Source organism: Scyliorhinus canicula, chromosome 11 (genome assembly GCF_902713615.1).
Source record: "Scyliorhinus canicula chromosome 11, sScyCan1.1, whole genome shotgun sequence".
Lineage (NCBI taxonomy): Eukaryota > Metazoa > Chordata > Chondrichthyes > Carcharhiniformes > Scyliorhinidae > Scyliorhinus > Scyliorhinus canicula.
Genome location: NC_052156.1, coordinates 118,015,760 through 118,039,257, shown reverse-complemented (window position 1 = coordinate 118,039,257; position 23,498 = coordinate 118,015,760). Strand labels below are relative to the sequence as shown.

Genomic DNA, 23,498 nt, shown 5'->3' with positions numbered 1-23,498 from the left:
TGGCACTGAGGGGTTCAGGGGGTTGGAGAGGACTGACAAGGGGAGGGGAGGAGCATCGGGTATCACTCTATGCGGATGATTTGTTGTTGTATGTGGCGGATCCGGAAGGGGGAATGCCGGAGGTAATGGAAATACTAGCGGAGTTTGGGGACTTTTCGGGATATAAATTAAATGTGGGTAAAAGTGAGGTCTTTGTGATACACCCGGGGGATCAGGGGGAGGGAATTGGGCGGCTCCCCTTTAGGAGAGCAGTAAAGAGCTTCAGGTACTTGGGGGTGCAGGTGGCAAGGAACTGGGGGACCCTCCACAAGCTGAACTTTTCAAGGCTGGTGGAGCAGATGGAGGAGGAGTTCAAGAGGTGGGACATGGTACCGCTGTCGCTAGCAGGGAGGGTGCAGTCAGTCAAAATGACGGTCCTCCCGAGGTTCTTGTTTCTGTTCCAGTGCTTGCCCATCTTCCTCCCCAGGGCCTTCTTCAAGAAGGTAACTAGCAGCATTATGGGCTATGTGTGGGCGCATGGCACCCCTAGAGTGAGAAGGATTTTCTTGGAACGGAGTAGGGACAGTGGAGGATTAGCGCTACCCAATCTTTCCGGATACTACTGGGCGGCGAACGCATCGATGGTGCGCAAGTGGGTGATGGAGGGGGAGGGGGCAGCTTGGAAACGTATGGAGAGGGCGTCCTGCGGCAATACAAGCCTGGGGGCGCTAGTAACGGCACCATGGCCGCTCCCCCCCACAAGGTATACCACGAGTCCGGTAGTGGCGGCCACCCTTAAAATCTGGGGGCAGTGGAGGCGACACAGGGGGGAAGTGGGGGGTCTGATGGCGGCGCCACTGAGAGGGAACCACAGATTTGTCCCGGGGAACACTGGCGGGGGATTCCAGAGCTGGCACAGGGCGGGCATCAGGCAACTGAGGGACATGTTCATAGAGGGGAGGTTTGCGAGCCTGGGAGAGCTGGTGGAGAAATTTGAGCTCACCCCGGGGAACACGTTTAGATACCTGCAGGTGAAGGCATTTGCCAGACGACAGGTGGAAGGATTCCCCTTGCTTCCCGATGGAGGGGCGAGTGATAGGGTGCTGTCAGGGGCCTGGGTCGGAGAAGGGAAGGTCTCGGACATCTACAAAATAATGCAGGAGGTGGTGGAGGTACCGATAGAGGAGCTGAAAGACAAGTGGGAAGCGGAGCTGGGAGAGCAGATAGAAGATGGGACATGGGCGGATGCCCTAGAGAGGGTCAATTCGTCGTCGTCGTGCGCAAGGTTGGGCCTCATCCAATTTAAGGTGCTGCACAGAGCCCATATGACGGGGACTAGGATGAGTCGGTTCTTCGGGGGGGAGGACAGGTGTGTTAGGTGTTCGGGAAGCCCTGCGAACCATGTACATATGTTCTGGATGTGTCCGGCACTGGAAGAGTTCTGGGAGGGGGTGGCGGGGACGGTGTCGAGAGTGGTGGGAACCAGGGTCAAACCAGGGTGGGGGCTAGCGATTTTTGGGGTTGGGGTGGAGCCAGGAGTACAGGAGGCAAGGGAGGCCGGAATATTGGCCTTTGCGTCCTTGGTAGCTCGGAGAAGGATCTTGATTCAGTGGAGGGACACAAGGCCACCAAGCGTTAACACCTGGTTAAACGACATGGCAAGCTTCAACCAATTGGAAAGAATCAAATTCGCCCTGAGAGGGTCGGTACAGGGGTTCTTCCGGCGGTGGCAGCCCTTCCTTGACTTTCTGGATCAGAGATAGGAACCGGAGGCCGAAACAGCAGCAACCCGGGGAGAAAAGGGGGGGGGGGGGGGGAAGGGGGGGGGGGGGGGATAGCAACGAAGGGAGCACGTCAGCGGGGGGTCGCGGGCAAGGACTGCCCGAGGCCATCGGCAGAAAGGGAAAAACGGTTTGGTTGCTAGACTGATAGCGCGGAGGGGGGGGGGGGAGGGGGGGGGGGGTGGGTGCGCGCGGGGGAGGGCGTGGGGAGGTTTTTCCAGGGGGGACTTGTGGTGTTATAATTTAAAATGTAATAGGGGTAAATGTTTGTATCGAAAAATTTCAATAAAAATTATTTTAAAAAAAAAAGGATAGGTAACAACACCTCCTCCCCAAAAGTCCTCAACACCGGGGCCCCGTAAGGATGTGTGCTCAGTCCTCTACTGTACTCCCTGTACACACATGACTGTGTGGCGAGATTCAACTCCAATTCAGTCTATAAGTTTGCAGATGATACGACAGTGGTGGGTTGTATCTCAAACAACGACGAATCAGACTACAGAAGGGAGATAGATCATTTGGTTGTACGGTGTACCAAAAACAACCTCTCTCTAAATTCTGGAAAGACCAAGGAACTGATCATCGACTTCAGGAAGCGTGGCACGACATAGCCCTCCATCTCCGTCAATGGCTCCGAAGTAGAGATGGTCAATAGCTTTACGTTCCTGGGGGTCACCATCACCAACAGTCTGTCCTGGTCCACTCACATTGATGCAACAGTCAAGAAAGCCCAACAACATCCTACGGAGGCTAAAGAAATTCGGCAGGCAGCATTGTCAGAGACCCCTCACCCCCAGGCTTTGCCCTCTTCCAGACCCTACCATCAGGCAGAAGATACAGACGTCTGAAGACCTGTACATCCAGACATAGGAACAGCTTCTTCCCCACAGTTACTAGACTCCTCAACGACTCTCCCTTGGACTGATCTATTCCCTGTCAGAACACTATTCACGACGCCCTATGCTGCTCTTGTTTGGCACTGTAACCAATCACTATTTGTTGATGCACCACTGTCAATGTCCTCTGTCGATTTTTTTGTTGTCTACTATGTACGTACTGTGTATGTTCCCTTGGCCGCAGAAAAGTACTTTTCACTGTACTTCGGTACATGTGACAATAAATATCAATCAATCAAACCTTCTGTCAACTCTTCTGATGCATTTACATAGTTTCTTAAAAAAGGAGACCAATACTGTACATAGAACTCTAGATGTGGTCTCATTAGTGCTCCATACAACTGAAGCATAATCTCACTACTTTTGTATTTGACTCCCCTCACAATAAATTATAACATTCAATCATATTTTCTAATTACGTGCTGCACCTGCATACTAGCCTTTTGTGATTCACAAACTGGGACACTTGTTATGTTAAAGGATAAAAAAACGAAGCATGATTTATTTTGAGGTTCCAATAAAATGATTTCAATTTCATAAAGTGGTGTCTCATTGTTTCTTTGGGGTTAATTTTGATTTTTGTTTGTTCATCTATACTGAATGACAATAAATCAACAGCCCATTTTACACCCCCTGCAATTTTTATTTCCAATCAAGCCAATTAGAGCAATACTGGAGAGAGATCACAGAATCACAGAACCAGCCAATCCGTTTGCATTGACCCATTTTATGCCCACACAAAGTCAAAATTACCTTAGTTTGTACCTTAAATCACATTCAATTTCAAAAAGCTGCATTTTGTTCTTCCATAACTTTACACAAATTGATTTTTAAAAAAATAATTTGGCCATGTTTCCTGATCATGTGTCTCAATCTTTTTTCAGAAAGCTCTGACATTTAACACATTAAACATTCACTCCATCCACCAACGGTGCACAGTGGCAGCAGTGTGTAGCATCTACAAGATGCACTGCAGCAACCCACCGAGATTACCGTCATCACCCCCAAACCCATGGCCTCTGCCACGTAGAAGGACAAGAACAGCAAATACATGGGAACATCACCATTTGCAAGTTTTCCTTCAAGTAACATATCATCCCGACTTGGAACAAAATCCCTGTTTGCTTCGCTGCCGTTGGATAGAAATCCAGAACTCCCTTCCTAACAGCACTGAGGGTGTACCTACACCACATGGACTTCAGTGGTTCAAGGGCAATGAGGGATGAGCAATAAATGTTTGGCCTAGGCAGTGATGCTCACATCATGATAACAGGGAAGAAAAAGATTAATCTTGTGAACAGCATTCTTTCCACAATTTTGACTTTAAAAAATCTCATTTCAGGCTATGCATTTAAAAATTTAATACTGTATCAACATACTCATCTCCATGTATTCAGGTGTCAGGCCAGTAAAAGGCTCCAAATTATAGTCTAGCTCCCATTGTTGTGGCTTCTTAGTGGTACTGGAATCATTAGATTCTTTGGGTTCAATCCTTTTGTCCTTCAACTTCCTGTACAATTTCTTCATTCTCCTGTTAAATTAACCCAATTTAGTCACATCGTCGCCAACATATGGAAACGCGCTTATTGACAGGATCACATTTAAAATAAACAATACCTGAAGTGGCAGAAATGTCAACTCAGATTTGCGACTTTTTTTTTGATGATCTAAACAGTTTTTAATGTCAAAGGAATAAGGGATCAGTTTGCAATAAAAATCATTTCAGTAAGCAGTACAAAATCCCATTATGGAACCAAGCAACTAATTTCACTCTTGGAGACTGCAGCAATAATGCAAACACTCTTCCAATTATTGAGTGTAGCTTGTTGTGAAAGTTCTTTACTCTTCTTGTCACTCTTATTAAATAGCTTATTATTATAGGACCTGATTCTGTTCTCAGTAGCAAGGAAATGGCACCTGTCCTTCATTTTGTGTCCAAATGCCCAGAGATTTAATGGATTTGTCAGTGGAAATTTCCACTATTCTAAATTTCTTTTTCAGTCCAGCTCTCTCTTATATGTGCTCCGTGGCATCTGTGAACAGGGCAATCAACAGCAAGCCCTTTTAACAAATCAAACTGAAGTACCCATACCAAGGCACGCAGACCCCGAACCAGCAATTAAAAAAGAAATGTAACTTGCATTAATTGGTACAGGAAGCAAAACAGAGATTTGGAAATACAGTTGCGATTAAGGGAGAGAGATAAATGAAACAAACAGTAAAAAGCAAAATGAAGCTCTGAGTGAATGAAGCTCAATGGCTGGGATTTTCCAGCCCCTCCACCGTGGATATGGTGAACCAATTATCGTCGGCAGGATCGTCCAGTCTCGCCAAAGTCTTGCGGGTTTTGCATGGCTCGTCCGTCCACCGCCAAGTAAAACGCCGGAGGGGGGGGAGGGGGGGCAGAGGAGGAACCAGAAGCCTCTGAAGGCTGGAAGAGCCAGGAAATCCCACCTGAAACTTGTAACATGAACTTTCAGGGCCAGGGAGGTTGTTCAAGAGTAGCTATAACGTATCGCATCATTACAAAATCACTTACTTCCAAATGTACCAGCCTTGCCATTTTTTGGTTGTTTCTAACATAGAACTATAAAGTACCTCAGCTTTACTGCATTACAGTGATTCCATTAATAAGTCTATCAGTGAGGACATTGCACTCTATGGAGGAGCAAGGTAATTCTGGCAGAAAACTCTGGATTTCTGCATTTACATGTTCAGCATGGACACCAGAGATTGCTGTCAGATTGACCCGTCAGAGTTAGTTAGAACATGCAGAGTGTATTGAGTAAGAAACAGTGAGAATCCACGTGAAATTCCATAGCTGTAATCCTAGGGGACCATTGTGACTTTGAGTAAAAGGATCAATAGTGAACTGGCAGCTCATTTTGCAACTCTTCCCAGTTTTATTTCAATTGAATTCAACAGTTCTGAAAATTAGAAAATGCAGGTTGCCAATTTTCTACTGCTCATTTCACGCAATGTCAAAATCATCCCCAAAGTATGCTGTTCCTGTAAAGAGTGGAAATAAAAATGTAGGAGTCACAGCTAGCATTTGAAATGCTTTTCTCATTCCTATGTGAGTGTTATTTGAGCGGCTCTCCATCATCCTTATCCATGTCATATTTCATTTCATTTCATTTCCCAGTTTTGCTGATGTTGCTGTGCTGACCATAACTATTGGCAGGATATTCAACTGCTGTGTGCATCATTTAAGAGTCCAGTCCTCTCTTTACCCAACATCCGTATTAAAAATACTTCCAGTATGAGTCATCAGGTGGAAAATAAGAGTAAAACCAGAGTCAAATTGCTCCCCCTAACCCAGGGTGTCTGAGCCTTAAGAGCCATAGAAATTCATAGTGCAGCAGGAAATTATTCGAAAACTTTGTGCTATGCTGGCACTTTGAAAGTGTAGCTTTTCTTAGTCCCACATCCCCATTTTTTCCATGTTGCTACATAATTAATCAGAGTATTTTCTCCAAATTGTTGTCAAAACCAGTATAAATACATGCAACAGTATCCATTTCCAAGCTCTTGGCCGGAATTCTCCGGCCGTTCACTGGCGGCAGGATTCTCCATACCCGCTGGCAGCGTAGGGTGGCTTCAATGGGAATTCCCATTGGCAGCGGCGGGAACAGGGAATCGTGCTGCCAGCGAACGTCACCTCCCGTCGCTGAGAAACATGCGGCTGGGAGGCCAGAGAATCTGTCTCTTACTGCGGTATTCTGGCTATAAACGTTGAGTGAAAACGGTGTACCATCCATAGATGAAACTTTGCTTTTAAATTACTTGGAGTGGAATTTAGCGCTGGGCCCGGCCATCAACCGGAGAACCAGTGCTGCAGTCATTTCTGGGAACCCCATTGGCATTAAGTCCCAATTAGGTAGCACGCTGGCTGCCATCAGGATTCCCAGCTCCACAGGGGACTGGGTTGTAGAGATGTGTGGCAGCAAAGTCTCTACCCCGCACCCTTATGCCCACTATATGGCCCAGTCCCTGCACTCAGACCACCTCCAAATGGTGCATTAAATTCTGTCCATAGTTTGTGCAAAAAAGAACGGACCACGTGGCATAGAACAGCGGTATTTATTAGTAATTTGCCCATCCATTGAGATTGGGTTTTTTTTCAATTTATTCTAGGACTGTGGGCGTCACTGGCTGGACCAGCATTTGTTGCCCATCCCTAAACTGAGTGATTTACTCGGTCAGTTCAGTTTGCTGCGGGCAAGCCAGTTATGGTTAATATTGAAGTCGGATGAATGAAAATCTGGATCAGCATTGCTTATCCAGCATTGCGTGACTTAAAACGCTTTGGTAAATTGAGAGAGAACGTTTTGCTCACAATAAGGCATTTTAATTAAACAATTAACTTTTTCATTTATGCATTTCCAACTGACTGCATAGAGTCATCCAAAGCGTGTTTGAAACCATCCTCCTGTATTGTCCTAGCTGAAATTAGATATAGAAACACACATTCAAGACCAAACGAGAGACGGTCCTGTATGATTCAACTGGATAAACTCACCAACCTATCACCTCGGCTCCTTGCTTGTGATGAAAAATATGCATGAATTAGCATTTAAGTGAAAGTTACAGGATTTAAGGAAAACCCATTCCGATGGAACTCTTTAGTCAGAAATCACTCGAAAGACAAACAGAACTAGTTACGATACTTACGGAATTCCAATTTCAAAGAGATTGTTTTGAATGAGCTGTTTACCAAGCATAATTATGCTCAGCTGGATACAGAGCTCCATCAGGCAACCTCCAGGGGCACACTGAAATGAATAGGAAGTGAACAGGTCTCGTAAATCATTAAATATCAAAACGTATTAAATTAAACAGAAATTCTGTGCTGCATTGACTTGTAAGCTTGATTCTGATTATTCACCCTACCTCCTCCATACGATAGTCATTGAACACGTAAACATATCTCCCAGGTCGGCCAACAAACCTGGCAAGAAAAAGGACCATTCATGGATCTTATACATCACATCCTTCAGCATAATCCTGGGCCATGTCAATAAACTCGTCATTTATTGATTTTAATATCATTTAGGAGTTTTGAGAGTTGCTGATATATCTGACAGATCGATTGGAGGAAGGCCACATACTAAGGTCTCCCTCTTAGGTCCAATCATGGGTCTTTCCTTTGAGATCAGACCAACTCCAAATATGCCAACTTGACATTTCCTCTCCCCACACAACTCCTCAGTGAGACTGACAACTTGGAATGAATTTCAGGAAGATTTATATTCTTTCTGAAAGTGAAAAATATTACCCTGAGCAGTAGATGTTCATCTTGGCCCGTAGTGCAAATTGGGCGGTATCATATTGACTGACTGCTTTACTCCAAGCCTAATTTCCATTTCCATGGATCTCAATAAGGCTGAATATCAAATGTGGTGCACAAGGGGTGGCCCATGCATTACTGTTCATTTAACCTTCCTGAGGCAAATTTATACTCCCAATAAGTTAATTCTTTTTCTTACTGTTGAAAGCATCTGCAATTTCAGTTCTTTTTGTATTTCTGGAAGATCAGAGGAAACAACAAGTTTGGGCAACACAAGAATGATTGTTCATTGGATTAAAGCTAACTGTTCTGTCCCCTTAACTTCCTTTTGAAATGACAGCTCACATACTTCAGAACAGTAGAAAAACTCGAGATCCCAGTTACCAGAGCAGATATGACTATTAATATGCTTTACCTGACTTCTCATTCCTATAACTTTATTGCTCAAAATTTCATCAATAGTTATCAGATGAGCTTCACTGAAAAATTGGCGGAAATCTTGGAGACACCACATGGATGGGTCTTTCACTGATCCCCCGCCAAGGGACTGATCAAGAATTGTCCCAAGGAAATTCATCTACTTGTTACATTTAGCATTCAAAAGAAGCTATATGCCTTAGTCCTCTCTGAAGATACTAACTTGCTGGGACTTACCGTCCTTTAAAAAAGGCCACATAGAAAATAGGAGCATAAGAGTTGACAAATTTTAATAGGAATGCTTTCAGAATTAATCTGTCTTCAAAGATTTTCTCTGTTTTGGGAACCTCTGCAAAAAATAACATAAAGAACTCTAAGTATATTTTCCATTTAAACCAAAAACATTAATTAAAGAAAAGTGCGCCTGAAACTATCAAAGTTTCCTTTATTAGCTTTTCGAGTTTCACAACATTGTGTTGTTGAGATGAAAGTTGAGCAACACAGACAGAACTTCTTGCGCTAACAAACGCGAACCAGGTATTGTTCAGTAATAAACAAACAAAGTTGTGCAGATTATTTTATAACCCCACTCACACATTTAACAATAACATCTTAATGGTTTTCTTCAGTGCAGCCAACACCATGAACCAGACACAGAAAACAAGGAGTCAGCTTGCATTAAACATTCTGAGAGGAACTGTATGTCCAGGTGGAGCTGTGAAGCTTGTACAAAAGTTTCACAGATAATTCTGAAATGAAGACAACTGAACTCATCAGAGTAGTTACAGAGCTGAATGAAAAGATTAATAAGCTTGAAAAATAATTGGAAAAGAAGAGAGTGAATGAATGGTTGGCTAGTATTGTGAACAGGTGCAAATGAAGATTCCATTTTGGGAAAATCAACTTCCAGGAGGAAGATAATGGACCTCACAGAAAAATATAAACCTGCGCCTGCCCTAGGAAGGATCGGAATGACCATTCCCTCTGGAAGAAACGAGACAAACCGATGGTACCCCAATAAAGCAGACAGGTTCTTGATAAAAAGAAACACAACTTGAAGGAGTGCAAAGAAGTGAATCAGATGGAGACATCCAAGTACTGGAAACACCGAAGACTATATGATTTCAACAGCGAATCAACAAAACCTGCGCAAAGTCACTGAGACTACCACTCTTCCGAACGTCACATGAATGAGATCTGTTTACATTTAACCACACAAGCCTCCGGACGTCTTAGAGACAGAAAATAACCTTAAAATACTCAGGACATTCCAATTCTTCACAACCAATGGATAACTACTTGAGCACATATAAAGAGACACCATTGACACTGGTGTTGGGTTGCAGAATTAGGAGCTATACACTTATAATATTTCACTTTACAAATAAATCTAAAATGAGTAGATTCTGGTCCCCTCCTTCATCAACTGGCTATCAGGAGTTTATAAAGGGAAAGTTCACTAGAACCACACGCCTGCCAGGAGTTGTGTTCCATTGTTACAGCATTGATTTTTCAGCTGTTTGCTGGATGCTTACCACTACCTTGTAACACGGGCTTACCCATTTTTGTCAGCCACTCGGCCACAACCCCATAGATCTCATCCAAGACGATGATCACCAGAAGGTTAATGATGACAGCTGTCGCAGTTACCGTGACCCGGATGTTTGACTTTGTGCTCTCATTTGTGCTCATCGCCATGGCCGCTGCTATGGAGATTCGATATATGATCACTCCAAAGACAGCAGAAAATGTCAGACCAATCTGCAGAGAAGAAACCATTTTTGCAATAGCTGCATGCACATATCTCTCTATTCGATAATGGCTATTAATAACACAGCCTTGAGGCTGCTTCTCATTTTGTACATTTATCAAAAAGCGAAACTCAATTTATGCACCAAGAAAAGTTAGTGCATTCAAAACACTGCAAAATAAATGGCCTGTTAATCTTCTTCAGTAAAGTTAATTGCTCTGTGACAATCATGTGCTCTCTAGATTTTACAAGACTGCGTGCCCACCTGTCATTGTCCATTTTGAATTTTGTGGTTGTCGGGGTGCATTTCTAAATTTATCTCCCTTGTACATATTGAGGGGCTTATTTAAAAGAAATAGATTTAGATTTTATCGGTAATATTGAGATAAGTATTTTCAATGTGCACGGCTTCCAGACTATTGAAACATGATCAGGTGTATCATTGAAAACCTGAACCTTGCTGAATGCCAGGTTGCCCTTAATCACATGCACTAACACCACACGCTCCCCCCCCCCCCCCCCCCCCCCCCCCCACCGTCTGCTTCACCACCACCAGCAATCCTTAACTAGAATAAACAAGCCTACCATGAACAGAATTGACACAAAATTCCCGAGGTAGCCAGGAACTCGATCCCTCCAGGTCAGCTTTTCATTTTCTGCCTGCATGGGGGGGGGGGGGGGGGGGGGGGGGAGAAATAAAGCAATAATTTAGTGATAATAATAATCTTTATTAGTGTCACAAAAAAGCTTACATTAACACTGCAATGAAGTTACTGTGAAAATCTCCCAGTCGCCACATTTTGGCGCCTGTTCGGGCACACTGAGGGAGAATTCAGAATGTCCAATTCACCTAACAAGCACGTCTTTCGGGACTTTGGGGAGGAAACCGGAGCACGCGGAGGGAACCCACGCGGACATGGGGAAAACATGCAGTCTCCGCACAGTCAGTGACTCAAGCCGGGAATTAAACCCGGGTCTCTGGTGCTGTGAAGCGACAGTGCTAACCACTGTGCTACCATGCTAGTATTGAACACAGCAAGGGGCAGAGATTGAGAGGCAATGCTGTTGCCGGGGAGGGGGTCATGTTAAGGATGATGATGGATACCATACCGGGGTTACAGTGGCATAACTCCATCTCCAGTTCACATTCACATCTGGGAAAGACTCCACATTGCCAGCAGTGCTGCACTATTTCTGCTCATGGGTTAATTCAGAAATTTTCTAACAGTCACCGTTACAAGCAATGTACGAGGGTCTAATTGCTGAGCTTCCCCTGACTGTCTATGTCTATCACTGTGTCTGTCGAGCATTGGTTGTGTGTTTTACACAAAATATCTGTCTGCCTATAGCTTTTATAACTATCTGCGGTTCTAAAGTTGCTTGTCTGTTTATCACCGACACGGTCTTTAATAAATTTTAATAACTGGCATATTAACAATATTAATTAACTACATCAAAACAATGCAGAAAATACAAACATATGGGGAAAAAAGAATACATTTTATCATCACAAAAGTGGCATAATGTTAGAGGAATATTGCAACACCTATTTATTTAATCAAAATAAAGGAATTCTCTTCCTCAAAAGTTGTCTCTGCCATATCTCTTTCCTTTTGAGATCTTCCACAAACTCTCTTTTCAATCTGGCTTTCCACTGCCTCCCTTCTCAGCATCATGGTCCATTCACTGTTACCTTTTAGTTGTATTTTTCTTTGAACTGTAAAATATGGGGACATTTTGAAATGTTAAAATGTGCAAAAATAATGAAAGTGCCTGTTGTGCTGGCAGAATGGCTGGGCATCTTGACTGTGTTTAGAAGATGAGAAGTGAAGGAAGTACTGAGGTAAAGAAGCAATTAGAATATGAAAGAACAGCAACATTTCAATTTAAGAATCTCATTCGAGGGGCGTGGACAAGGACAATAGAGAGTGTCAGGCAGAAAGAGATGTAGAAAGGGACATGTAGGGATTGAGACTGACAGATAACAGACAAAGTGGGAACGTTTGTACCAGCGTAGACAGGCCTATGTACAACATGAAATTAGGGCGCTTGATGGAATTTTTATTACACAGAAAGGTATTAACCACTGAGAGAAAGTGGCTTCAATAATTGCAGATGCCTTTAGCAATCAAATCTCATTGATGTTTAACTTTGATCTGAAAGACTTGTTAGTCCAAAGGCTTTCCTTGTTTTTCCTTCCCTTATCAAGAACCACAAAGAATGACATGGTATTCATGAAGGAATATATCTTATTTTATTTTTCTTATTCTCCTCTTTTATCACATTTTCTCCCAAATTTACACCCAACAATAAACAATAATCAGTAACGAATGTAATGTCAATCCCCATATCAATAACAACGATCCCATCCTCCCACAAAACCCCCAAACATTAGCCCGCATGTTCACATAAACAAATGAGAAAAAGGAATCAGGAATCACTCATAATCACCATTCACACACACCGCCCCACTCCCCCAACCCTCCCAACCCCCCCTCCTAATGTTCGACGTGATCCAATTCTCGAAAGTTCACAATGAATAACGCCCATGAATTGTAGAACCTCTCCATCCTTCCCCTCAGTTCAAATTTGACCTTTTCAAGCATCAAGAATTCCAGCAGGTCCCCCAGCCATGCCGGGGCACAGGGTGGAGAGGTTGATCTCCACGCTTACAGGATCCGCCTTTCGGCGATCAACAAGGCGAAGGCTATAACATCTGCCTCCGCACCCGTTTCCAACCCCGGCTGATCCGACTGGCCTCCCGAGGGCCTGGGTGCAGCTTCACACGCACCACTTTAGAGATTACCCTAAACACATCCTTGCAGTAAGTAGCATATCTGTGTTATCTTTCCAGACACTACACAATGATAACCTGAGTATGCACATGGTTACACAAAGGAAGGTTGCATCGATTTGGTACTTGGTTAAATTTGTTTAATACATTTGTTTATTTGTAAATTTGTTTAATACATTAATAATAAATTTGTTCAATGTGCTCAGCAGAAATTCATAAACAACCCAACGCCAAGCAAATGTTTTGATTGTTCTTCAGCCTATCTCATTTTAAAGCCACTTGCCTAAAGGGAAGCAAAAAATCAGATCCACGGAATTAATGGGCGGGATTCACTGACCCCCCCCCCCGTCGGGTCGGAGAATCGCCGAGGGTGGGGGGCGGGGGTCGTGAATCCCGCCCCGCCGCTCCGACACCCTCTGCCGAATTCTCTGGTGCCAGTTTTTTGGCGGGTGTGGGGATCGTGCTGCACTGGTTGGGGACCGTTGGCAGTGCCCCCCCCCACCCCCCCGGCGATTCTCCAGTCCCCGTTCGGCCGAGCAGCCGCCCGTTTTCGGCCAGTCCCGCTGGCATGAATTAGACCAGGTCTGTACCGGCGGGACCTGGCTCTAAGGGTGGCCTGTGGAGTCCTCGGGGGGGCGCAGGGGGATTCGGCCCCGCGGGGAGCCCACGGTGGCCTGGCCAGCGATTGGGGCCCACCAATCTGCGGGCGTGCCTGTGCCGTGGGGGCACTCTGTCCCTCCGCGCCAGCCTGTGTAAAGCTCCGCCATGGCCGGCGCAGAGAAGAAACCCCCTGCACATGCGCAGGGATCATGCCAGCGCATCTGGGAACACGCTGGCGCTCCTGCGCATGCGCCAACTCACACCAGCCTGCGGAGGCGCTTCGGCGGTGCTGGCCTAGCCCCCGAAGGTGCGGAGGATTCCTCACCTTCCGGGCGGCCCACGCCGAAGTGGTTCACGCCACTCCTTGGCGCTGGTACAGCCCGCCAGCCGGATACTGGAGAATCACGGCCAATGTCCTTTGGTTAAATAAACAGCATGAGTCACTTTCGCTGCTCTTCACTCACAAGTAAAGCTCTTCCCTCACACAACCAAAGCAAGATTTGTCTTGAGGGAGAATTCTCCCAATTTGAGACAAAGTACCGTGGCGGGTGCAGGAACGTTGAGTTTTTCCCGTTGTGACAGCTGGTGGGTAAACATGACAAGTTTCCTGGCCCTGACCTCATTAATAATGCGCCCGGGTGTTTATCATGTTGTGTTCCTTTGCTGTGCAGGATTGGATGGCGCCTGGTCCGCCAACCTGTCTGGGTGCCATAACAAAAAAACATTCAACGTTACTGACCCACTATTGAAGAAGTTGGACTACCTCAAAATGAAGGTAGATCTCCGGGGGCACTCTGAGACCGGAAGATGGACCTCCTGAGAAGGAAGATGGATCTCCAGGAACATTCTGAGACTGGAAGTTAGACCCCATCCAGAACATCGAAGCAGGATGATCTACCTGCAGATGCAAACACTGCTGTAGAGTTCCAAGTACCAGGGTTGTGGGCAGCCTTCATCCTGAACATCAGAGGCAGCCCCAAGCATTGTCCAGTTGAATCATGTGCACGCCACGTTGTATGAACGTGTTTTATACAATCGAGGGGGGTGAAATCATGCCTTCATAGGCATCTCATGAACAGGATGCAAATTAAGTTCAAGATATCCTCTGGCGGGATTTCCGACCTGCCACTGCGGGTACCAGTGGAAGATCCTGCTGTAAATTCACACCAGTGTGAACCTGGGGCGGGATTCTCCGATCCTGGGGTGAAGTGTTGACGCCGACATAAACCCCAGAGCGTTTTACGACGGCGTTATCTGGCCCCTCGTAGCAGCAATCCTGCGCTGCACAGGAGGCCAGCACGGCACTGGAAAGCCTCACACTGCTCCAGTTGCCGATATGAGCGTCAGCACGGGCAGCGTGGGTCCGCGCATGCGCACCACGGCTGTGGGAGTTTGAGCATCGGCGGGGGGAGGGACGCGTTAAGCAGCCCCCAACCGGTGCTGCGCCGACCGTACCGGTGGCATTGACGCCGATTCTTTGGTTGCCGGGGAATCGGCAGGCCGGTGTCGGAGCGGCGTCACATAATTCACGCTCTCCCCCCACCCCCCACCCGGCATTCTGGCCCTCCCACCATATTCTCCCATCATGCCTGCCAAACACACCAGCGAGGGTTTGGGAGAATTCCGTCCTTGGTCTGTCGACCATGTAAAAATCTCATTATTCATCACTGCAAGTTATTTTGCATTGACTCAAGCATAGTTGCATCAGCCAGACAATTCCTTTGGTCAACCATTAATAGTCTGTTGCTCTCATTGATCAAACAGGTTCCAGTAGAGGGGAATGAATGCAGCGCTGATTTTACAAAGCAGAGAGTCCATTCAGCCTATTGTGTCTGTAAGGTTTCTGAAAGAGCTCACCAATTGTCCCACACCCCTGCTCTTTCTTCATAGTCCAGAAAAGCATTCCTTCTCAAATATTATAGGGATGGTTGTAACTTGGGTATATAATTGCTTATGGGATAAGAGCAAAGAGTAGGGGTGAGCAGATATTTTTTTGACTGGTGGAAAGTATGCAGTGGGACCCCCCCCCCTGGTCTGAGGACAAATACTGTCCTTGTTATACTGTTTGTAAATTATCTCGACTTTGGTATAGGGCAGGGGTGGGCAAACTTTTCCGTGCAAGGGCCACATTCAGAAATTCACAATTTTAAAGGGCCGCATAGTGTATTATGTAAAATAATTACTTCACCCGGTTATGATTCTGGGCGCCTCGTATAGAACATAGAACAGTACAGCACAGAACAGGCCCTTCGGCCCTCGACGTTGTGCCGAGCAATGATCACCCTACTCAAGTCAACGTATCCACCCTATACCAGTAAGTAACCCAACAGCCCCCCACCCCCCCCCCCATTAACCTTAAAAAAAATAAAAAATTAAAAAAATAAAAATTTAAAAACAAATTTTTTTTTTTTTTAATGACTTGGTGGGCTGCATAAAGACCTTTAGCGGGCCGTAGTTTGCCCACCCCTGGTCTAGGGAGTGCATTTTGCAAATCGTTGCAGGATATGAAACATGGGACTGTTGCAAATATTGGGCAGGACAGTAAGCAGATGATAGAATGATGCTAACAGATTGGTGAAATGGGCAGACACATGTCAGGTAAAATTAAACCTGGATAAGTATGAGATGATGCACCCAACAGACTAGTTGACCAAAGGAATTGCCTGGTCGTTGCGCCTATGCTAACAGGTAGACAGAATAATCTACATGATACTATTTGGAAGGGCAGGGGGAGGGTGAAAGAGTAGAGTGACAAATGTATGTGGCACATGGGGCTGGATACTCTGAAGGTTTAGCGTGACTTCCTCAAAATCGGGTTCGACGGTTGGCCGGGGAATTCAAGATTATGACCAAATCGGGGGCGGCGCCGCTTTTGCGATGTTTCGCCCCTCCAAAGCCACGTATCGACAGCCTCAGGACATTGCCTGAGGCCCGCCCCCCGATGCTCCGTCCCCAACTGGCCGAGTTCCCGATGGCGTGGTTCTCTCATGGTGTCATCCATCGGGAACTCAGCGTGGTAGCTTCGGACCAGTCCAGTGCAGCCACAGTAGGGGGGAAGGCCGATCCGCGGGTAGGTGGGTGTCCTGAGGCTGTCGATACGTGGCGTATTTGCTTTGGAGGGGGCAAAACATCGCAAAAGCGGCGCCGCCCCCGATTTGGTCGTAATCTTGAATTCCCCGGCCAACCGTCGAACCCGATTTTGAGGAAGTCACGCTAAACCTTCAGAGTATCCAGCCCCATGTGCCACATACATTTGTCACTCTACTCTTTCACCCTCCCCCTGCCCTTCCAAATAGTATCATGTAGATTATTCTGTCTACCTGTTAGCATAGGCGCAATGACTGGGGCTCTGTCCCCATGCCGACGTGGGAACATTGAGACAAAATTGCGCACAACGGCCACCGATTCCCTGTTTAGCTGGGGGCTAGCAGGATGGCAGCGTAGAACACCCGGCTCTAGCTGCCGATACGCCCCGGAGAATTGCCGGTTCCGTGGCTGTGCATGCGCAAGTGCGTGCCCTGCTACATGGCAGTCACAGGTCTGCAAAATAGTGCCCCCCACTTTGACCGACTTGCGCGCCCCGGACCACCCAACCCCCACAGTGCCCCCAGCCCCGAATAATGTCCCACCTACCCGCGGATCGGCCTTCCCCCCTACTGTGGCGGCACTGGACTGGTCCGAAGCTACCACGCTGAGTTCCCGATGGATGACACCATGAGAGACCCACGCCATCGGGAACTCGGCCAGTTGGGGACGGAGCATCGGGGGGCGGGCCTCAGGCAATGTCCTGAGGCTGTCGATACGTGGCGTATTTGCTTTGGAGGGGGAAAAACATCGCAAAAGCGGCGCCGCCCCCGATTTGGTCGTAATCTTGAATTCCCCGGCCAACCGTCGAACCCGATTTTGAGGAAGTCACGCTAAACCTTCACAACCTCTGGTTAGACCTTAGCTGCTGTATTGTGCAGAATTCTGGGCAGTACACTTTCGAAGGGATGTCATGGATTTGGAGAGGGTACAGAGAAGAGAACCTGGGATTTTTCTCCTCAGAGAGAAGTTAAAGGAGAGACATAATGGAGGTATTGTGGTCGTATGGCTAGAGGTACTACGGTACCTAGCAATGCCGAGACACCATTGGTGGAGAAGGCGCGCTGCTCATTGGCCCGATGGTATGTAACACTAGTCACCCATTGGTTAGAATTGTAAGGTAGCTCCGCCCAGTAAGGTGGGGTATAAGAGCCCGTGTAGCCCCCACAGCTTCCTTTCTGTGCCTGAGCTGCTGGGGGAAATATCTTGTCTATTAAAGCCTTCAGTTCGGATTACAACCTCGCTTCTGTGGTCATTGATAGTGCATCAATTTAATAGACAAGATTTTAAAGGATGGAGCTCCGCATCAAGCCGGAGTGTCTACAACGCAGCCCCCACGCGGTTAATGTAGCAGCAACCTTTAAGCACTGGTTAGCATGTTTCAACGGCTACCTCGGCACGGCAGAAAGCACACCTACGAGGGAGCAGAAACTGCAGATCTTGCACTCGAGAGTGGGCCCGGACATCTCCAAGCTCATCGAGGACGCTACTGACTACGATTCCGCAATGGAACTACTCAAAGGACATTATATCCGCCCAGTAAACCATGTCTACACCCGGCATCTACTGGCAACGAGGCGGCAGAGCCCTGGTGAGTCACTAGACATGTTCTATTGTGCGCTCCTCGTGCCAGGGAGGAACTGCAGCTGCCCACAAGTTTCGGTTAACGAACATACATAACTATTGATCTGGGACGCTTTTGTTGCGGGTATGCAGTCCCCACAAATCCGCCAGAGACTGCTTAAGAAAGAAACTCTGAGCCTCAAGAAGGCACGGGCCCTCGCTGACTCGCTGGACGTTGCCTCCCGAAACGCCCACGCCTATGCCCCCGACCGCGCCCGGCCCCCTGGGCAGTGTGGAATTCCCCCTCAGTGGACTCTGAATCGCCTCAGGCCTGCGCTGCGAGATGCAACTCCGCTGGGCCCCGTTGTTATTTCTGCGGGCAGGCGAAACACCCCCGACAATGCTTCCCAGCCCGTTCGGCAACGTGTAAGGGGTGCAGCAAAAAGGGCCATTTCATGGTGGTCTGCCAGGCCCGGGCGGTCGCTGCGGTCCCGGCAGTGAGTGCGGATCGCCGTTCCAACCCTCTCCACGGGACCTGTGTGGCCCACGAACATCCCCATCTTCCTCCCCCTGCGCCATGTGGGGCCTCTGGGCACCGCCATCTTACTCTGCCGGCGCCACGTGCGGGGGATGGGCACCGCCATTTTTTACACCCTCAGCCATGTGCGACCAGTGGGCGCCGCCATCTTGGACCGGCTCCAAGGACCTCAGCTCGGGTGACCACACACCTCCCGATGATGATTCTGAACTCCTGCCACGGTTGGCATTGGTGACCCTGGACCAGTCTCGACCCCGCACTCTTTCTACAGCGACGACGACGGTATTGATCAACGGGCACGAGACGTCCTGTCTGCTCGACTCTGGGAGCACGGTGAGCTTTATACACACCGATACGGTAAGGCGCTGTTCTCTTCCTGTCCACCCCATCAATCAAAAAATCTCCCTGGCCTCTGGCTCCCATTCAGTTGAAATAAAAGGGTATTGTGTAGCGAACCTCACGGTCCAGGGAAGGGAGTTCAAGAATTACAGGCTCTACGTCCTTCCCCACATCTGCGAGGCCACACTCCTAGGGTTAGATTTTCAGTGTAATCTTCAGAGTCTAACGTTTAAATTCGGCGGCCCGATACCCCCGTCACTGTATGCTGCCTCGCGACCGTCTAGGTTGACCCCCCCTCCCTGTTTGCGAACCTCATCCCGGATTACAAACCCGTCGCCACCAGGAGCAGACGGTACAGTGTCCAGGACAGGACGTTATTCAGGTCCGAGGTCCAGCGGCGTCTGAGGGAAGGGATCATCGAGGCTAGCAACAGCCCCTGGAGAGCTCAAGTTGTGGCGGTAAAGACCGGGGATAAGAGCAGGCTGGGCATCGATTACAGCCAGACCATCAACAGGTTTACGCAATTGGATGCGTACCCCCTACCCCGTATGGAACCGACGAGAGAGCAAGCTATCCTAGATCTGGTCCTGTGTAATGAGGCAGGAATAATTAATTACCTCATCGTTAAGGATCCTCTTGGGAGGAGTGATCACAGCATGATTGAATTTAGTATACAGATGGAGAGTGTGATGATAGAATCCAATACCAGGGTCCTATGCTTGAACAAAGGGGACTACGATAGAATGAGGAAGGACCTCGCTAAAGTAGACTGGAAACAAATATTTTATGGTAGGACAGTTGAGGAGCAGTGGAGTACTTTCAAAGAAATCTTTCATAGTGCTCAACAAAAGTATATTCCAGTGAGAAGGAAGAATTGTAAGAAAAGAGGTAATCTACCATGGGTGTCTAAGGAGATACATGAGGCTGTCAAATTGAAAGAGAAGACTTACAAAGTGGCCAAGATCAGCGGGAAACTAGAAGATTGGGAAAACTTTAAAGGTCAGCAGAAAGCCACAAAAAGAGCCATAAAGAAAAGTAAGATAGAACACAAAAAAAACTGGCACAGAAAGCAAAAGTTTTTATAATTATATAAAACTAAAAAGAGTGGCTAAAGTAAACATTGGTCTGTTAGAGGATGAGAGTGGTCATTTAGTTATGGGATATGATGAAATGGCGGAGGCATTGAACAAATATTTTGTATCGGTCTTCACAGTGGAGGACACTAATAACATGCCAGCAATTGACCAAGAGAAGGTAGGTGAGGACCTGGAAACCATTACTATCACGAAAGAGCAAGTGTTGGGCAAGCTAATGGAGTATAGGATAGATAAGTCTCCTGGCCCTGATGGAATGCATCCCAGGGTACTGAAAGAGATGGCTGGAGTAATAGCAGATGCACTGGTGGTAATTTTCCAAAATTCGCTGAACACTGGGGCAGTCCCAGAGGATTGGAAAACAACAAATGTGACGCCACTGTTTAAAAAGGGAAGTAGACAAAAGATGGGGAATTATAGACCGGTTAGCTTAACCTCTGTCGTGGGGAAGATGCTTGAGTCTATTATCAAGAAAGTGATAGGAGGGCACCTCGATAGAAATTGTCCCATTGAACGGACGCAGCATGGATTCATGAAGGGCAGGTCATGCTTGACGAATCTTTTGGAATTCTATGAAGACATTTCGAGCAAGGTAGACAAAGGGGACCCAGTGGATGTGGTGTACCTAGATTTCCAAAAGGCCTTTGACAAGGTACTGCACAAGAGGCTGCTGCATAAGATAAGGATGCATAGTGTTAAGGGTAGAGTACTAGCATGGATAGAGGATTGGTTGTCTAACAGGAAACAAAGAGTGGGAATAAATGAGTGCTATTCTGGCTGGCAATCAGTGATAAGTGGTGTGCCTCAGGGATCGATGTTGGGACCACAATTATTTACTATTTATATAGATGATTTGGAGTTGGGAACTACGTGTAAGGTATCCAAGTTTGCATATGACACAAAGGTGTGTGGCAGAGCAAAGTGTACTGAGGACTGTAAAACCTTACAGAGGAACATTGACACATTGAGTGAGTGGGCAAAGGTCTGGCAGATGGAGTATAATGTCAATAAGTGTGAAGTTGTGCATTTTGGTAGGAGTAACAATAGAACGGATTATTACTTAAATGGTAAAAAGCTGCAGCATGCTGCTATGCAGAGGGACCTGGGTGTACTTGTGCATGAGTCACAGAAGGTTGGTCTGCAGGTGCAACAAGTAAATAGGAAGGCAAATGGAATTTTGTCCTTCGTTGCGAAGGGGATTAAGTTTAACAGTAGAGAGTGATGTTGGAGTTGTACAAGGTGCTGGTGAGGCCACACCTGGAGTACTGTGTGCAGTTTTGGTCTCCACACTTGAGAAAGAATGTGCTAGCACTAGAGGGTGTGCAGAGGAGGTTCACTGGGCTGATTCCGGAGTTCAGGGGGTTATCGTATGAGGAGAGGCTGAGTAGATTGGGATTATATTCACTGGAATTCAGAAGGTTGAGGGGGGATCTAATAGAAACATATAAAATTTTGAAGGGAATGGATAAGATAGAAGTAGAAAGGATGTTTCCACTGGTAGATGAAAGTAGGACAAGAGGGCATAGCCTCAAGATTAGGGGGAGAAGATTTAGGACTGAATTAAGGAGGAACTTCTTCACTCAGAGGGTGGTTAAAGTATGGAATTCCCTACCGAAAGGAGTAGTAGACGCTACTTCATTGAATATATTTAAAAATAGGGTAGATGTTTTTTTGAAAAATAAAGGAATTACGGGATATGGCGAGAATGCGGGTAAGTGGTTCTGAGACCACGAAAAGATCAGCCATGATCTTATAGAATGGCGAAGCAGGCTCGAAGGGCCGGACGGTCTACTTCTGCTCCTAGTTCTTATGTTCTTATATCCAACCTGGTCAACAGGATCGCGCAGTACAAGGTCTTCTCCACGGTATACCTAAAGTCCGCCTTCCACCAGCTCCCCATCCGCGCGAGTGATCGCAAGTACACTGCTTTCGAGGCGGATGGGCGACTTTACCACTTCTTAAGGGTTCCCTTTGGTGTCACAAACGGGGTCTTGGTCTTCCAGCGAGAGATGGATCGAATTGTCGACCGATACGGTTTATGGGCAACATTCCCATATCTCGATAATGTCACCATCTGCGGCCATGACCAGCAGGACCACGACACCAACCTCCACAAATTCCTCCAGACCGCAAAACTCCTGAACCTAACATATAACAAGGATAAATGCATGTTTAGCACCGACCACCTAGCCATCCTTGGCTACGTAGTGCGAAATGGAGTGATGGGCCCCGACCCGGAACGCAGGCATCATCAGGCTTATGGAGTTCCCCCTTCCTCACTGCTCCAAGGCCCTGAAGCGCTGCCTCGGGTTCTTCTCTTACTACACTCAGTGGGTCCCCAACTACGCCGACAATGCCCGTCCTCTTATCCAAACAACTACTTTCCCCCTGTCGATGGAGGCCCACCAGACCTTCAGCCGCATCAAAGCGGATATCGCAAAGGGCACGATGCGCGCCATCGACGAGTCCCTCCCCTTCCAAGTCGAGAGCGACATGTCCGATGTAGCTCCGGCGGCCACCTTCAACCAAGCGGGCAGACCCGTGGCCTTCTTCTCGCGCACCCTCCATGCTTCCGAAATCCACCACTCCTCGGTCGAGAAGGAAGCACATAGTAGAAACTATGCGACATTGGAGGCATTACCTGGCCGGCAGGAGGTTTACCCTCCTCACGGACCAATGGTCGGTAGCTTTCATGTTCGACAATGCACAGCAGGGCAAGATAAAGAACGATAAGATCTTGCGGTGGAGGATCGAATTATCCACCTATAACAATGAGATCCTGTATCGTCCCAGGAAAGTAAACGAGTCTCCTGATGCCCTGTCCCGCGGCACATGGGCCAACGCACAAGTGGACTGCCTCCGAGCCCTTCTCGAGGACCTCTGCCACCCGGGGGTCACTCGTTTCTTCCATTTCGTAAAGACCCGCAACCTGCCCTACTCCATCGAGGAGGTCAGGACAGTCACTAGGAACTGCCACATCTGCGCGGAGTGCAAGCCGCACTTCTACCATCTGGAGAAAGCGCATCTGATAAAGTCTTCCCGTCGCTTTGAATGCCTCAGCATAGACTTCAAAGGTCCCCTCCCCTCTACCAATCGCAACACGTACTTCCTCAACGTGATTGACGAGTACTCCTGCTTCCCGTTCGCCATCCCCTGCCCCGACATGACCACAACCACCATCATCAAAGCCCTCCACAGCATTTTTCCTCTGTTCGGATTCCCCGCCTACATACACAGTGATAGGGGGTCCTCCTTTATGAGTGACGAACTGCGTCAATTCCTGCTTAGCAAGGCATTGCCTCAAGCAGGACGACCAGTTACAACCCCCGGGGTAACGGACAGGTTGAGAGGGAGAACAGAACGGTCTGGAAGA

At 47.3% G+C, this 23,498-nt stretch overlaps 1 protein-coding gene across 4 annotated transcripts in view; it reads right to left on the bottom strand.

The window, feature by feature from the left end:
* LOC119973322 (anoctamin-2-like) overlaps positions 1-23,498 on the bottom strand; it is a 168,881-nt gene that overhangs the window by 26,389 nt on the left and 118,994 nt on the right. For all 4 annotated transcript variants that reach the window (XM_038811193.1, XM_038811194.1, XM_038811192.1 and 1 more), the window contains 6 exons: positions 10,699-10,773; positions 9,923-10,124; positions 8,601-8,712; positions 7,550-7,607; positions 7,331-7,431; positions 4,036-4,187 (listed from right to left, as the gene is read on the bottom strand). In XM_038811193.1, the coding sequence (XP_038667121.1) occupies positions 4,036-4,187; positions 7,331-7,431; positions 7,550-7,607; positions 8,601-8,712; positions 9,923-10,124; positions 10,699-10,773 (700 nt within the window). The remainder of the gene's footprint in view (positions 1-4,035; positions 4,188-7,330; positions 7,432-7,549; positions 7,608-8,600; positions 8,713-9,922; positions 10,125-10,698; positions 10,774-23,498) is intronic.